This window comes from Rhodnius prolixus, unplaced genomic scaffold (genome assembly GCF_049639745.1).
Source record: "Rhodnius prolixus isolate KJV_2025 unplaced genomic scaffold, Rpr scaffold_6, whole genome shotgun sequence".
NCBI lineage: Eukaryota > Metazoa > Arthropoda > Insecta > Hemiptera > Reduviidae > Rhodnius > Rhodnius prolixus.
In genome coordinates, this window is record NW_027411634.1 from 18,520,781 (window position 1) to 18,535,621 (window position 14,841).

The 14,841-nt window shown below is 31.6% G+C and overlaps 1 protein-coding gene and 1 long non-coding RNA gene across 11 annotated transcripts; one reads left to right on the top strand and one right to left on the bottom strand.

Moving 5' to 3' along the window:
- Nucleotides 1-51: 51 nt before the first annotated feature.
- On the top strand, nt 52-13,921 carry LOC141460795 (uncharacterized). Of its 10 annotated transcripts, XM_074141120.1 has the most exons (12): nt 56-318; nt 3,325-3,360; nt 5,307-5,375; nt 5,458-5,523; nt 7,546-7,587; nt 9,980-10,048; nt 10,759-10,933; nt 11,011-11,135; nt 11,253-11,408; nt 11,860-11,975; nt 12,966-13,021; nt 13,097-13,921. In XM_074141120.1, exons 1-11 carry the CDS (start codon nt 274-276, stop codon nt 12,988-12,990), a joined length of 924 nt encoding a protein of 307 aa, XP_073997221.1. In that variant the 5' UTR covers nt 56-273; the 3' UTR covers nt 12,991-13,021; nt 13,097-13,921. The 10 variants fall into 10 exon arrangements, with proteins under 10 accessions (XP_073997232.1, XP_073997221.1, XP_073997223.1 ...); XM_074141126.1 differs by lacking the exon at nt 5,458-5,523 and having other exon boundaries at nt 57-318; XM_074141131.1 differs by lacking the exon at nt 11,253-11,408 and having other exon boundaries at nt 52-318; nt 12,966-13,921.
- Nucleotides 13,225-14,813, bottom strand: LOC141460809 (uncharacterized). The gene is made up of 2 exons (XR_012462379.1): nt 14,705-14,813; nt 13,225-13,987 (listed from the first exon to the last, which is right to left on the bottom strand). It is a non-coding gene; the product is annotated as an uncharacterized lncRNA (long non-coding RNA).
- Nucleotides 14,814-14,841: the final 28 nt, after the last annotated feature.

The window sequence follows — 14,841 nt, forward strand, 5'->3', positions numbered from 1 at the left end:
AAAAAAATCATGTTGTGATTGTGACGTAGCAAGCGTAGTAGAGAAAGTTTTTATTCCTCCACTCTCCAGTTACCAAGGGTGAGAGGGTGTTGTTTGTACGCTTAGGTTGTTATGTACGCCGTTTGTTTATCAAATTAAGAAACTAAAGAACCTTGTGCAGAATTGACTAAAGTTGTCAAAGCATCGTACAATTCTTCCGGCTAGTTTGTTGGGTTTGCCATAAGTTGACGTAAATTTTTCTCTTTGTTAATATTTGAAAGGATTGTTAAAGAAATGGGCAAAAGAAAGCGTTATTCAAAGCAGAAGATGGAAAAGGAGGTAATAATTTGCGTGAGATTTTTTTTCCTATTAATAAAGTATAATTTTATTTAAGATTTTACATCCTAGTTTCAAATTTCTTAAATATTATTTCCATTTCATGTGACAGTTTTAACCTAGTGTGGTTACATTTGTTTTTGTTTGTCACAAGCTTTAATGATGTTAGGTTTTGTTGACAATTATGTTCCGGCTCCATTAACTAGACTCAAAATTGCCCATTTGCCAGTAAGGATGCTAGTCTTGTTTAAGATTTAGTTTTTAATAATGATGTTGAACTTACTTGGTATCTATTTTAAATTTACTTTTTCTTAATCGGGTCCTCTGATAGTGTAGAGGATTTACAGAAAACCTACCACTACTCTTATGTTTTGGCCTGTGTTCTGGCATGAATACTTCCCTCTCATCGTTCTTTTCTACGATCTTTCTCCCAAATTATGCTTTTCCTCTTGGTTTTCTGCTTGAGCCTCTTGATTCAAATGCTTTATAGATGTTCTGGTTTCAACAATTCGGTGGTCGTTAATGCTTAAAATGTACCTTAAATTATAACTAATGTGGCAGCCTTGTACTTAAATAAGTTTTAGGGGAAAATGAATTTTTATGCCATTATTTCTTTTGTCTGTTTCTTGACAAAAAAGGAAGGGACTGTTTTTTTTTTGTAGTCTAATAGGTATCTATTTACAAGGTCCACAGGTTTTTGTTTTGGAATTATATCTTCTGCAGAGAGCCAATTATCACATATTTCTAAATCGCGTTAGCAGAGCATTTAAAAAGCATACGAGAAGCCGTTTCTCTTCCTCCAAGCCTAACTTCCACAAAGGTTCCAGATTAAATGAGCCCTTTCTGAGGTGGTGTTTTTTGAACGTGCCTTTCCCTTTAACGTGGCCAGTCACAAGAATAATCTAGTTCTTATGGTTTGTTCGGCCTTAATATTACATAGGTCTGGTAGTCTTTTACTTTGATTGACTCCTGGAACAGCCTGCCAGGATTTGTCGTACTCTCTCCAAAGCCATTGCTTAAGAGCAATTTAAGTTCCCTTGGTTAGGTTTTGGGCCAATAAAAGGAATGTATGTTCCCTTTTTAGCCGCTGATCAGCAATTTCATTACTAAGTCAGCCAGCATGGTCTGGTACCCTTTCAATGACTACTTATCGTACTGAAAAAGCTACCTCAGGCATCCATGCGCAAGGATAAGGTTGTTTTATAAGATGCCCAGCGCGTCCTAGAAAGCTTAAAACTTTTAATCTTTTGAGATTTCACCTCAGGTCCTTCTCAGAGCATGTTTAAATAAATTTCAGCTTGGAAAACTGTGAAGTAACTGCCAAAAGAACGTTTAATCTTTTGCTTCACCGCAAAGATCCTGTTTTTAGAGCCGTGAGTAATCTTGGAACCACATTGATCCCTTCGGTCTGTGAATGATGTAGTCTAGCAGATTGATCCAGTCTGTTCTTTGTCTCAAGGTTATTTGAAAAGATGCTGTATCTTGTAGTAAATTGTGGCCCATATAAAAACTCGGTTCGACCATGTTAGTTATTTCTACAGGTGTACTATAATAAGTTCTTTAGCTCTCTTGTGCTACTTCAGCTTACTGTGCATTCGATGTGAATTTCGAGTGCATGTTAATGCCATCGTATTTCACCTCACTAGAAAACATAATTTTTCACCGAAAAACTTACGCATGCGTTAATGATATGCTTTTTTCTCTTCTTTTAAGGAAGGGCTATCATTGATTTAGAAGAGTTCACAGTCAATTATACTCCTCTAAACTAGCGTTCTATTAGATCTGGCCCTTTCTGGAAGATTTCCACCACTGCGGTGCAATGTCTGTCATTGACTACCAAAGAAATGTCGCCTTCTTTGTTAATTTTCTTCATATGAAATGGGGACTCTTAAGAGTGAGGGTCCCGGTTTGTGTAGCGTGAATCAGATCGGTAAAATTTCTCACAATACATACTGAACAGTGTAAAATGCTGAAAACATAAATCAGAATCTAAAGAACCTTTCTCCAAAGAAACATGCTTTTCGAGCTATGAGTTCCAAATAAAATTACAATTTGAAATAACAAACATCTGTCGTGATGTTATGCTTTCCGTAATGCATGCGAACTCAAACAATGCCAGTTGTTTTATCAAAATAGAAACAATTTTTTCCCCCTTAAAAAGTGTAGGTAATCTCAAAACTGAGATAAGAGAATGCCAGTATCTAGAAGTGAATACTCTCTTTCTCTTAATACAGTTCACGAGTTGTTGACATATGGAAACTTTTAACTCAAATCAAAATGCTCAAACCAATTTACCCAGAAAAATTGTTAAAATAAAAACTTTTATTTCTAGTAAGAAGTTGATTATTGTGATCCTTTCAGTAATTGATAATCTTTTCAGTAACATGATACAATTTTATTAAGACATTTTAACCCCTCTTTTTATAGTATAAAACACGTAGAGTTGTATATTATACAGAAAGGAAGAATACTCGTACCCAACTCCTCTCCTAACGGTACCTTAAATTGAATATTCCTTGAAAAATTTCTCAAAAAATTTCACTATAGCCATGACGGTAAAAAGTAAATCTTTGGAACAACAATATCTTAGAGAAAATCTCAAGAATGTGAATAATCCACTTATTAAAGTGGTCTTCTAGCTATGGAATTATCATCATATAATTTTGCGACACATTCAATCCTCCTTTATAATATGTAGAACTCAAATATGTGCATATTATTCAATTGATGCTTTCATATTCAATTCATACTTTCAAGAGATAGCCTATCCTACGATTAAATCTCCTGGAAGGCCCAAAGTGAAATATAAAGTTTCAGGTTCCTGCAATTTTTTTATCGGTTTCGACATATTTTGTCATACACTCACACAAACTTTGTCCATTTTCTAAAAGCAACTTTTTTGGAAAAATTTGACATGATTTTAAAGAATTTTAAACTTTTTTAAGTGATTTTAATTAAACACAAATTTTAAAGAAATTGATTCGTTTAACTTGTTAATATTTTTTCAAGCACTTCACTAACAGCACGGAAAGTGAATCAGAGGAGGTGAGATTATCAGTAGTAAACTTACCTGTATTTATCTTTAAAATAGACTTTTGATTTAACTGTTGAGAATGTGCTTCATTTTTATTTTTCATTTAGATTTATTTTTTGATAAATTTTACATTATTTTAACTTAAGGAACTTATTTTTCGCCAATCTGTTTGAAAATTTCTGAAAAAGATTTTTATTGAAGGCTGGAATTGTAGTTTTGATAAATTGTAGGTTCTATCTGTGATAGTATGCTTCTTTTCTTTAATTTTCACTTTCATCCATCTTTAAGATTCTTTGCAAGTGTCATTATGACCTTGATGTTGATCAGTGGTAGTGTAATGACAGAAGAGAGTAGTTACGACGTAAGATTCTAGCCTTACCCTCCACGCCAAAGAAGTGGTTCCAAAAAAAGGATATTTCAGTCTTCTTATAGCAGTAGGCTCGCCAAGGTGGTAATGAGATGTGGATGGGAGTGAGTGGAAGGGGAGGAAGAAGTTATCTATCACTCTTTATGATTCAATTTATGCTTTAGGAGTCATTTGTAGTTAATTTTTCTAGTAGTATAGATGAAGAGTTTAAGAAACTGATTGGCTGGTAGCTAGTGGGATCACTTTTTGGCTTTCCAGCTTTGATGAAATATCCTGAACAGAGGCATGCATTAAAAAAGTCCCGTTATAAAAGCAATACTTTTTGCAAACAGATTTTCGAGTGGATTATTCGAGATAGGTCGAAAGTTAACAAGATTCAAATTAAAAATTTAAAATTTAGGCGGCTCCAATTCATTGAAAGAGAAACTTATAAAAGCCGAAGTATTCTGTAAGTTCCATTAGATTTGTTTTTAAAAGTGAGAAAAATCTAGTACAGTACTTTTTAATTTAAGACGCGTCTACAACTAAAATTGGCTTCTAGAGCTTTTTTCAATGCACGTATAATATTCTCTTGTTGCAGTCAGTAATGTCCATCATCAGCCAGTTGCTCTTGAGAAGAGATATTCTTAGGATAGGCAGCTGGATTTAAACCTGAGATCTTGTCGTAAAAATACCCGCTCCCATTTCTTCGTCTTATTAACCAAATAAAAATCGAAAGTAGTTAATTTTGTAGTTAAGTAATTTATAGAAGCCAGCAGCAATTCCAGTAGGAAATCTCCAACAGTATGAAAGTGTTAGGGTAGGAAAGTAAAGTAATTCGCGAATACTCGATTTCAAATTTATTTCTGTATATGCTATTTCAACACACTTTGAAGTTTATTATGAATGTTGCAGTTAGCATAATACAGCTAATAATGTCTGTCCTTAAATCTGCAAAGTTCTGTTATTCTATCAATAATAAATTTAGGCCAGCCGTGATTATACATATTCGAACAGGATTTAAATATTATTAGGAATATATTTATTTTACTTCTTTAAGTTAAATGAAAGGGAATTGGTTTCATTTGCAGCTTTCTTTAACTGGTCATGTAAGGATGTAATCAAACATGTAATTATTTTCCAATGCTACCTAAAATTTGGTCAGAAATTCGATTACATTTAACTTTTACTATTTAAATTCTATTCCATGTCTTTAGGAATAACTGTCAAAATTATACTGTATTTTCTCATGTTTTTGATTCGTAATATGTAGAATATATCCAAGCTATGTATTTACATTTGGAATAGATGAAGCTGTGTACTCTTCTTCCATTTTTGTTTGATAGTTCATCGTTTTTCAAATTAACTTTCCTGACGCACGTTTTCATAACGTTATTTGCAATTAAAATTATATTTACTTAGTTTGCATTGTTTGTTTATTTTTGTTTCATGGGCTAGATTTCTTTCTAAAAATCATGTATTTTTATTTTTAGACTGGCCTAAAATTTAGCGATTTGATAACATTAAGACAAAAAAACCTTCCAAAATATTGTTCACATTTTATTTTACATTTTCACGTAACATTTAAGTTATGTTTCTGTGACTTTTTAGGATTTAAAGAAGTCACAAGGAGCAGATATAGAAGAAGATGAAGCTGACGATGAAGGTGAAGAAACCGAGGTAACTAAAATTGAAAGTATCATACACTATTATTTTAATACGTTTAAGATTTTTCTTAGTTTATTATAATCACACTTTTCAGGATCCAAAACACAGGAAAGGAAAAAGTACCAACGATTCTGATGAAGAAATTGAGGATGATAATAAAGTTTGCATACTTTCTGTCATACATAATAAAATTGAAACATTCAATATTCTTTTAATGATATGAGTAAATTTCTAATTACGCTGAGTTTAGAGAAATTTTATGGTAGAATAATCTTGATAACTGATTGGGCATAGCCTAAAATTATTATCACTATCATAATTTCATTTAAACATCCAAAAGCATACATGGCTGGGGGCAAACTCCGAACCACTAGGTGATGTCGATTATTTCAAATTTTAATTGGGATACTTAATCAGGACTTTCCTGACTCACAGGAAAGGAAAAAGTACCAACGATTCTGATGAAGAAAGTCCCCATCAATGCAACTTTCTGAAAGAGGGAGGCCTATCTCTTTAATTGCCACAACCATAGTTTTGGGAACCAGACCATTCTAGCAGATAACGCCACACGGAGCTAACTCGGCTCACTCGTTCGAGACTGTGCAACTGTTTCCGCTTCTCTGTATTTACTAAACTACTCAGCTCTTGAGAAGCTAATTTCATCACTAGGCACTGTGATTGTACACTCTTTTTTTGCTTCGTTGTCAATTACAAGTACTTCTGGCCTATCTAAGCTAACGTTAAGATCAATTATAATGGAAATCATCCATTATATTTTCACTTTCTCATGAATCATGGCAGAGAGTACAAATAGTAGGCCACTGGCAGCTGTAGATGGGAACAAAGAGCTTGATGTTATATCTTAACATTATTTTCCCTTTGTAGGTACTTCGTATCCGCTAATCTTTTGCTAATCCTTTCGTTTAAAATGTACTCCACGGATTCCAATCACCTTGTCTTGAATAGCTAAACAAAGTCCCCAGAATCTCAAAAAAAACAAAAACAAAAAAAAAGCCTGGCTGATTTCAACCCCATACCAATCTGGCCCGGTCAACCATTTCATCATTGTAATGGCCCAAAAATCTCCGTTGAGCTCCTTAGCCTCTCCATTCCATCTACATATGCTGTTGTTCTTTCGCCTATTACAACTCCTGATTCAAAGTAAGTAAACCCAGGTCCAGGCTAATGTCTCATTAATAGATTGGTGGTAGCGCTAAAGTATGCTGCTTTCTCCTTCTAAACATCTTCTAAACTACCCTAAATCATATTTCGATAAGTGATAATCGATATTAATATAATCATATTTCGTTGTTTGATTAATGAAATCATTTGAAAGGCATTACTGGTATTAATTTTAAGCTGGCCTTTTTCAATTTAACCTCACAACTGTGCTAAACATTTTCTGTAGATATCGTAAACATAAGTTATTTTGTATCAGTTGGCTTTCTTTATTCTTCCTTAATGTCCCATCAGCCACGCCTTCCTTTCATAGACGCTTTCTTATTTGCAATTACATTACTTAAATGATCAAAGCTCATATTAAGTGAGGTAATATGAATATCGTAGGATTAATTCATAAATCTAGAACTGCGTAACCCGTAAAAGTTTCATGTGAAAATAATAAATTAGGTAAGTTCAGTTGAGTTTTTAAAGTTGAGAAAATAATAAGATACCGTTACCAAGCATTTAGTGATAGTGAAGCTGCAAAATCCATTAGATGAAGAAGGTTAAAGGAATTTAAATCATATATTCTTGGATTCCGCTTCAAAATTCTAATTACCATTCTTACAACATACATTAATTTTAATTTTCATGGGAGGGAAAGAGAGCCCATGAGTCCATTTTGTAAAGGCTTTGAAGTCCATAAGACGCTCCTACGTTAGAAATTCATCTCTAATGGCCAACAGCATAATCTCTTAATGCAGATATTTCGCAGTCACAAAGAATCATACTTTTACTTTGATAATTGTGTTTGGTTTTCATGATAATTCAAATTTTCAAGAAAGAGATTGTAGTAATTACTTTCCGACTCGTGATCACTTCAAAATATTTAAACGGTTTCCCTTTTCTCTCTAACAAAAAACAACTTGTTTCGGCTACTTATCGACTCGCGTTAAAGTCAGTTTACTAATAATATTATCAAATTACTTTTCTTTTAATTAGAATTTATGTCTCTGTTTAGCAACAAACAAACAGTGAGGATAGTGAAACAGAAGAAGAAGAGGTGAGGTTTATAATAAATAATCTTTTTATTTCTGACCTTTATCGGAATTAATTATTATTGAAAGTAACACCTAATTAATTACGTTCAATTATTATTCTTTATAAATATTATTTTATAATTTTAATGAAACCATTAAAGAGGATTTTTTTTTTAAATAGAATTATATTCTTACTCTTCTGCTTAAGGGGAAGTATATCAAATCTGTTATGTTACCATCAGAAGAAGTATTTTGATAGCCTCTCAGAATGATTTGTTTGTAGTGTGAGGGAAAGAAAAATGGTGGATAACGTTCCAGCTAACAATTCTGTTTAGGATTGACATAACCGTTTGCAGATTTTCGATCAAATCCTTTAGTTGAATCTTGACTATTTCTTTTATTTACTTCGTGATTTTCCGCCTTTATTGCTACACATTAAAACGGTCCATTAAGACAGTTGTATGCTATTAGTGTTGATAGTTAAAAACTGCACGAAAAAGTATAGTGTTGAAATCTACCCAACTTCGACAGTTTTATTTTTTTTCTTCTTCATCTTCAGGTAAATCTCTTTTATTTAAAATATCTTACGGGGAAATTAATCGTAGAGGTAAAGCGAGTATCAGTGGGTAGACTTCTCCCTTAAATGCCTTAATTGTATTGCATATTTACAGTTCTATAAAAAAATATATTTTGGAGTTTCATTTTATTTAAATATAGAATTAGGAATGGACTCATTAGGCTGCTTTCTCCTCTTTATATATTCGTCAGAATGTTTCGAATCAATCTAGAAGAAATTCGTCCCCATCTTCGCAATGGAGCAACTTAAAACGCCTGTTTTGCCTCCAGAGACAGAGCTATTGTAATCACATGCAATACTTACTTACACTTACTTACTCAAGGGCTATAACGGTCCATGAAGGCCCCGAGCCTCAGCCACTATGCTCTCCAACTATCTCTGTCTCTGGCCGACGTTCTCCATCTCTGCTGACCAAGGGCTTCCAAATCATCCTAGTCGAGGCCTACCCCTCGGTCTTTTTCCACCAGGGTGTCCATACAGTGCTTTCCTGGGACCTCTCGTCTCCTCCATTCGGTACAAATGTCCCAGCCATCGTAGTCTACCAGACTTTATAGTGGCTACTATATCAGGCTCACCGAACAGTGATTCCGTCCTGATTTTATAGACATCTTGCGTCCTTACAGGTCCGAAAATCCTTCTTAATCACATTCAATACTTAAAAAAAAAAAAAAAAAATGTTCTTGTAGAAGCGAGTTATATTTTTTGACATTTTATATTGCTTTCTGCTGCATTAATTGCGTTGTTAGCCAAGAAAATGTTAAAATAATATGTTATAGAATGCAACCTATTGCTGAAATAATGCAATGAAAGAATAAACCAATTACATCGTTAAAGATTAAGTGTAATTTGATAAATATCTATTTAATTTTTCATTTTACCTGTAATCCGTGACAAAAGGATGTAATGGATTTTATTTTATTTTTTTTGTAGCATTTCTTATTATCAGAATACTTTGGAGTAAATTTTTTTCTTTTTTGAATTGTTGGCTCAAATGTTTACCATGATTCTTTTATTTGATTGTTTCTTTCTCATAAGTTTGAACTTGAAAGCTCCTTCAAGCCAGACTAATAAAGTTACCTTTATGCAAGTGCAAGTACCCTCCTAAATGACTGAAATTATTGTAATTGTTGAAAACTACCAGCTTATATACCTTATCTGAAAAAATATCAAAAGCAGAACTTTATTCTTAAACATACTGTTCTTTTTTGCAAATTTCTTTTTTAAACGATTTGGCCTTTCATAAATAAACTAATATTTGATAACTATCAGTTGATTGCCATGGGTAAGTTGTGGCAGCCACTGTTTCATGAAGAATTATGAATTCTGGCACTTAAATGCTCCTCATACTATAGTTTTAAAAAATTTATTTTTTTCTTGTTCAAAGAATTACACAGGATACCCCTTTAAACTGATAAAAAAACTTCCTAATCCTCGATTTTCTGTTAGAAATATGATATGTAAGCAGTTCAGTGATCTGAAAATATATCTGGAAGAATGAATGACATTTGCCAGATTCAGTTTCCAATTATAATATTCTAATTTGATCCATTAAAAAAATTCCTGACATTTTTGAAATCTTTATTAAGTAATAAATTTATTTACAATACTTTCTTTGCATATGTAATACATAAAAATAAAGAAAGAAAAATTGAGGTTTCAAGCTTTCATTAGTCCTGAAACGAGCCTATCACATGGATTGTACTTTTTATAAAATTCTATAATTTGTCAAAAGAATAATAGATTCTTATGTTACTAATTTTATAGAAAATTTGTTTTTATTTGTATAAATTATTATCCAATATTATTTGATTCTAAAATCTTTGTTATTTTTGAAATAGGTGCAAGTCAAGAATGAAGCAAAAACTGAACATAAAAACACTGGTGGAGAAGATGACGTTGAATATGAGGTGAAATTTTAGTACCCAAAAAAATTAGTCTTTTTCAGTGCTAGTTTTTCATATTCGTTAGGCGGACAGGAATAATTAATTCATTGGTGAACTTTCATTAAAATTGTCTCAGGGCCAAAAACTTTTTTTTTCCTCTTCCAATGCAGGCGCAGGAGGTATCTTCTACTTCTTGCCAGGTCAAACTATATTATTGAAGTACTTATATTCTAAAGACAGTGAGGAAACTTATTATCCCTGACAATGTCTGAAGATCGTGGACGAGAAGAGAAACAGTAAACCAAAAAGGATTAGATTACCTCGACCCAAAAAAACAAACCATGACGAAAAACGAAAAAGGATAAATAAAATAGAAAAATACTGAAGTCCACAACAGAGCGCACGAGGCAGACGCCATTTTAACCATTGTTCTACAGTGGGTAAGGGAATAGAAAATGGTAAATTAGGTAGGGAAGTAAAAGTTTGCCTTTGGCAAACTCGCGTTTAGCATTTCTCTCTATGTAATGTACTATTTTATCGACTATTATTACGAAAGTTCTGTTTGTTTTATTCATAAACCTCATTTAAGTGTAACATGTGATTACTAAATTTCTACAGCACTGAGATCGATTAAACATTTCAGATTCATTTAAAGAGAAAATTTTCAATTAAAAACAAAGGATTACAGTCAAAAAACTTAATTTGGATGTTTCATAATAGTTTATTTTTTAAAGGTGGAATGCATTGTAGATGACAGGAAGGTCAAAGGTAGAACTCAGTACAGAGTTCGCTGGAAAGGATTTTCTACTGCTCACGATACGTGGGAAAATGAAGAAAATCTTGATTGTGAAAATCTTTTAAATGAATATTTAAGCAGTAAGGGACAATCATCAAATGATGAAAGCACTGGTAAGATAGTGGAAAATGAAAACTACGAAAAAAATTATTCATTAAACAATGCCATTTAATATTATTTTCCATCCTAGAAAAAAGAAAAAACAACAAAATCCCCCCAAAAATTAAGAAGGGGCCACCAGAGAAAAAGACAAACGCCCAAGGGAATAAAAAAACCCGAGTAGATGTCAGACCAGATGAAAACGGAGAATTTGAAGTAAATATATATTTTATTTATTTGATTTTGTGTTTATTTATTGTTCTAAGAGACTATATTTAAAATATCGAATCTTCATTTTAAGGTTCTTTTTTTGTGTCAAACTTAATTTTTTAGGTATCAAGAATAATAGATATGCATGTGGCAAAAAATGGTAAACATGAATATTTGGTGTTATGGAAAGGCTTTCCATTTTCTGAAAGCTCTTGGGAACCTGAAGAACATGTTAAAGATACTGCAGCTTATGAAAGGTTCCTAAAAAAACTTGAAGAAGTAAATAGTTTTCAATTTTAAATTAACTGTTGTTTTCTTTTAATGCCATAACTGTTATTCAAATATTCATCCTGTAGTAGTATCCATTGAAACTCACTGTCTCTTGCTGCTATATTTTAAACCGATAGTTCTAGGTTTTTTTTATGTGGCCTATTATCAAATTTTGGTGCTTATTAACTGAATTGGTGATGGTATAGAATTGATTTAGGACACGAGTAGGCACTCCTCAAAACATTTTGACAGGGAAAGAAGTAAATAATGTATAAAAAAAGAAGAAATAATTCTCTGTTGGTTAACACACCACCTTTAAATTTTAATGTATTTAGGTTTATTTATATTTTGTTCACCAAAAATAGGTTTGGTTGTAAAATAAGTCATTTAAAAGTAAATAAGTCATTTAAACATTTTCATTGCTTTAATTCACTAGTTAATTAGTTAACTTCTTTTTAAGGCGAAATCCAAAACTGTAAAAGAGTTAAGAGTCTCAAGAAGGCCAACTGACAGATTTACCATGACCTATCATGATAAAGGCCGAAGATTAAGTAGAAGATTTGAGAACAAGCAAAGGTAATTTTATTTCTGTATATTTTTAGTGATACATTTTATCTCGAATGGATTAGATTAGATAGTAATATTTTCATTAATAACTACGTTGAATTTTTTTATTTTCATTATTGCAATAAATTGCTGGGCCTAGGAATACTTGCTCATTATATATGTTTCCCTCGTCAGCGACTTGTAATGCTTTTACTCATACAAGCACCTGCCAATTTTTCATGAATTATTTTTCTGAGAACATTAATTTAATGAGGGTGCTAAGAGGATTATTTTAGGTTCACTTTAAAACGCCATTCCCGTAAATTCTTCTGTTTATCATCTTTATTTAGAGGGAGATTAAAATTTTGCTAAAATTCTGAGCTTGAAAAGCGGAAGAAAATTTATCGCATAAGTAAGATTTTAGTGATAATCATGCGCTTTAAACTGATTTTTAGGGATTTCAAAATTACTTTGCCGAACTTTATCCAAATATAAAAGGCCTCTTAAGGGAATCACATTCAGATCCCTTATATTCATCCTAATACCACCCTTATTGTATACATACAGATATCGTTTAAGTCAGCATTAAACTTTAAAAATATTTATTTCATTCCTCTACTAAGTGTGCATGATTAAGAGAATTTGAATAGCCTTGCTTATTAATAAAAGCTGTCCCACATTTATGAAATTTTGTATTGACTTTAAGCCTTTTGCGTATTAGTATTCTTGCATAAAATTAGTTGCGGTTCTAAAGCTTTGTCGAAATCTGCTCCATAAGTAAATATGGATTTTATCCCTTTTTTCTTCTACCCTTCTAGTTTTTTATAGGATTAGAAGTGTAAGCTGCTTGTTTCGACTATATGTGAAAGGTTCATTCAAAATATTTTATTTATTATTTTTCTAGGAGCCTTATTTACATTTTTTTCCTCATCATTTTGGAATATTAAAATCAAAATGTATGCTTTTTTTTTTATTCAAAAACGGGTTTCTAATGTGTACTTAATATTTGTTTCTATATAGGGCTAAATACTTTGAAGCAGAATAACTTGACGCTTTGAGATGTGCAATTGAATCATGCAAGTACATTAATATTATAAATTTATTTTTGTAGTAACTATATTTATATTATATAGAATATACTTTTTATTTAGATTTTATTTTTCTCATGTAACACCAAGAAGAATAAGCTGTTAAATGTTCTGCGTATAATGAATAATTTATGCAAATATAATCAAATATATACTTGTTATATATTACATAAAATGTAAAGTACCTAGAGTTTTATTTATTTTTTGTTTATGTTTGATATAGTTCGACCTATATTTTAATTTTTCAAATTATAAGAAATATTAACAACTAAAAATCAAAGAACATTTATTATAAAGCCTAGACCACACCTATGTATGTACTTTTACCTGCACATCTAGAAACATAAAATTTACATTTTTAAGTAAGTAACTTATTTAATTGCTTATTGCAAACTTTTTTCTTGAAATATTTAAATGAGTACAACTGGTCTTTAATTTTCCATGGAAGATGGATAAAGTAATGATGAAACAATTATTTTTAGTGCATACCACTAGTTTAAAGCAGGTATCGCCCAATTCCTCTTGGTGATAAATAAGCCATAGAACTCCTTGAAATGTTAAGTCTTAATTAATAGAATGCTTTGATTTATTTTACTTTTGCTATTTAAATTCTAACATATCATGTAGGTGTGAACCTGGCTGATTGTTCAATTTCAAAATATTAAAAATACTTTTCTCTATATACCTGTACTGTCAGAAATCATTTTTACGACAATCTGTTAATAAACTGTAGACAATTACATTTTTTTTATTTAAAAAAAAAACAGTCAAATAAATATTTTTTTATGTTTGTATACATAGAGTAAATTTGTTTATTTCTGCAAATCATGGTCTAAAAGCTTTTTGTTGTATTTTTTAAAGAATAAAACATAACTGGCCTCTTTAAAAGTGTAATTTAAATTGCTGTCCTTTTATGATTTTTACATCAATCCTATATTTTATTAGAAAGCGCCCCTACAAGAAAACTAGATTTGACTACATAGCTACTTTTCTTGAGAGATTAATATTTCATTTTCATTATTGCATTTCCACTTTGTCTTCATGAACCAAACATTATCGAAGGCGATGCATCAACATTGTAAGTACCAACAGAATTTACACATTTGCGATTAATACTTAATAATCTTTAAATAAAGTTAGTCAATTTGGGTGTTTAAAGCGAATAATAATTCTAAACTTGAACATGATGAGACACCATCTGATCATTAGTGTAACAAAAACCATTGGAAAGAGCCTCTAAAAAAAATAGTAATCATATTCAAATTTTCTCTTTCCGCCATTGCTCTCAAATATTAGTCCTTTTGTCCAGATTGTAAATCAACTTGGCTGGAGGGTAGGACGCTGCCAAAAAGCGAGACAAAAGAAACTAACCAGTATTAGAAACAAATATACACATTAATTGATACGAATAGAAGTAATGCAATTGAAATGGTTTCATTTTGCAACAAATATAACCGATTCTGTAGAAATCATCTTTAATTTAATGAAATTAGAGGGGACTGCCTCAAGGGGCAATAATAAGAATCTCAAAAGAAAACTGCAAAAAGTTCAAATTTGAAATCCCTTTGGTTGACAGAACTGGTGAACTCGATAATTTTAGTCGAAATCGATCTTACCGAAAAGTAAACTAGCTATTGAAAAGAATATCTTGTATTAGGCATTACAATCTACCTTGGTGTATTTAATTTGCAGATCATATTCATTGTCCGATGCGTAAGGTACTTTTAATTTTAGATCTAATGACGCTACAAGCGCTGTACAGTGACGACTCCTAATGAACTAATACTCACATATGCGAAAAGCATCAA

Coding starts and splice junctions, on each gene's coding strand:
- LOC141460795 (XM_074141120.1), top strand. CDS start 274: ATGGGCAAAAGAAAGCGTTATTCAAAGCAGAAGATGGAAAAGGAG. Junction 319..3,324: donor AGCAGAAGATGGAAAAGGAG/GTAATAATTTGC, acceptor TATTTTTTCAAG/CACTTCACTAACAGCACGGA. Junction 10,934..11,010: donor ATCAAATGATGAAAGCACTG/GTAAGATAGTGG, acceptor TTTCCATCCTAG/AAAAAAGAAAAAACAACAAA.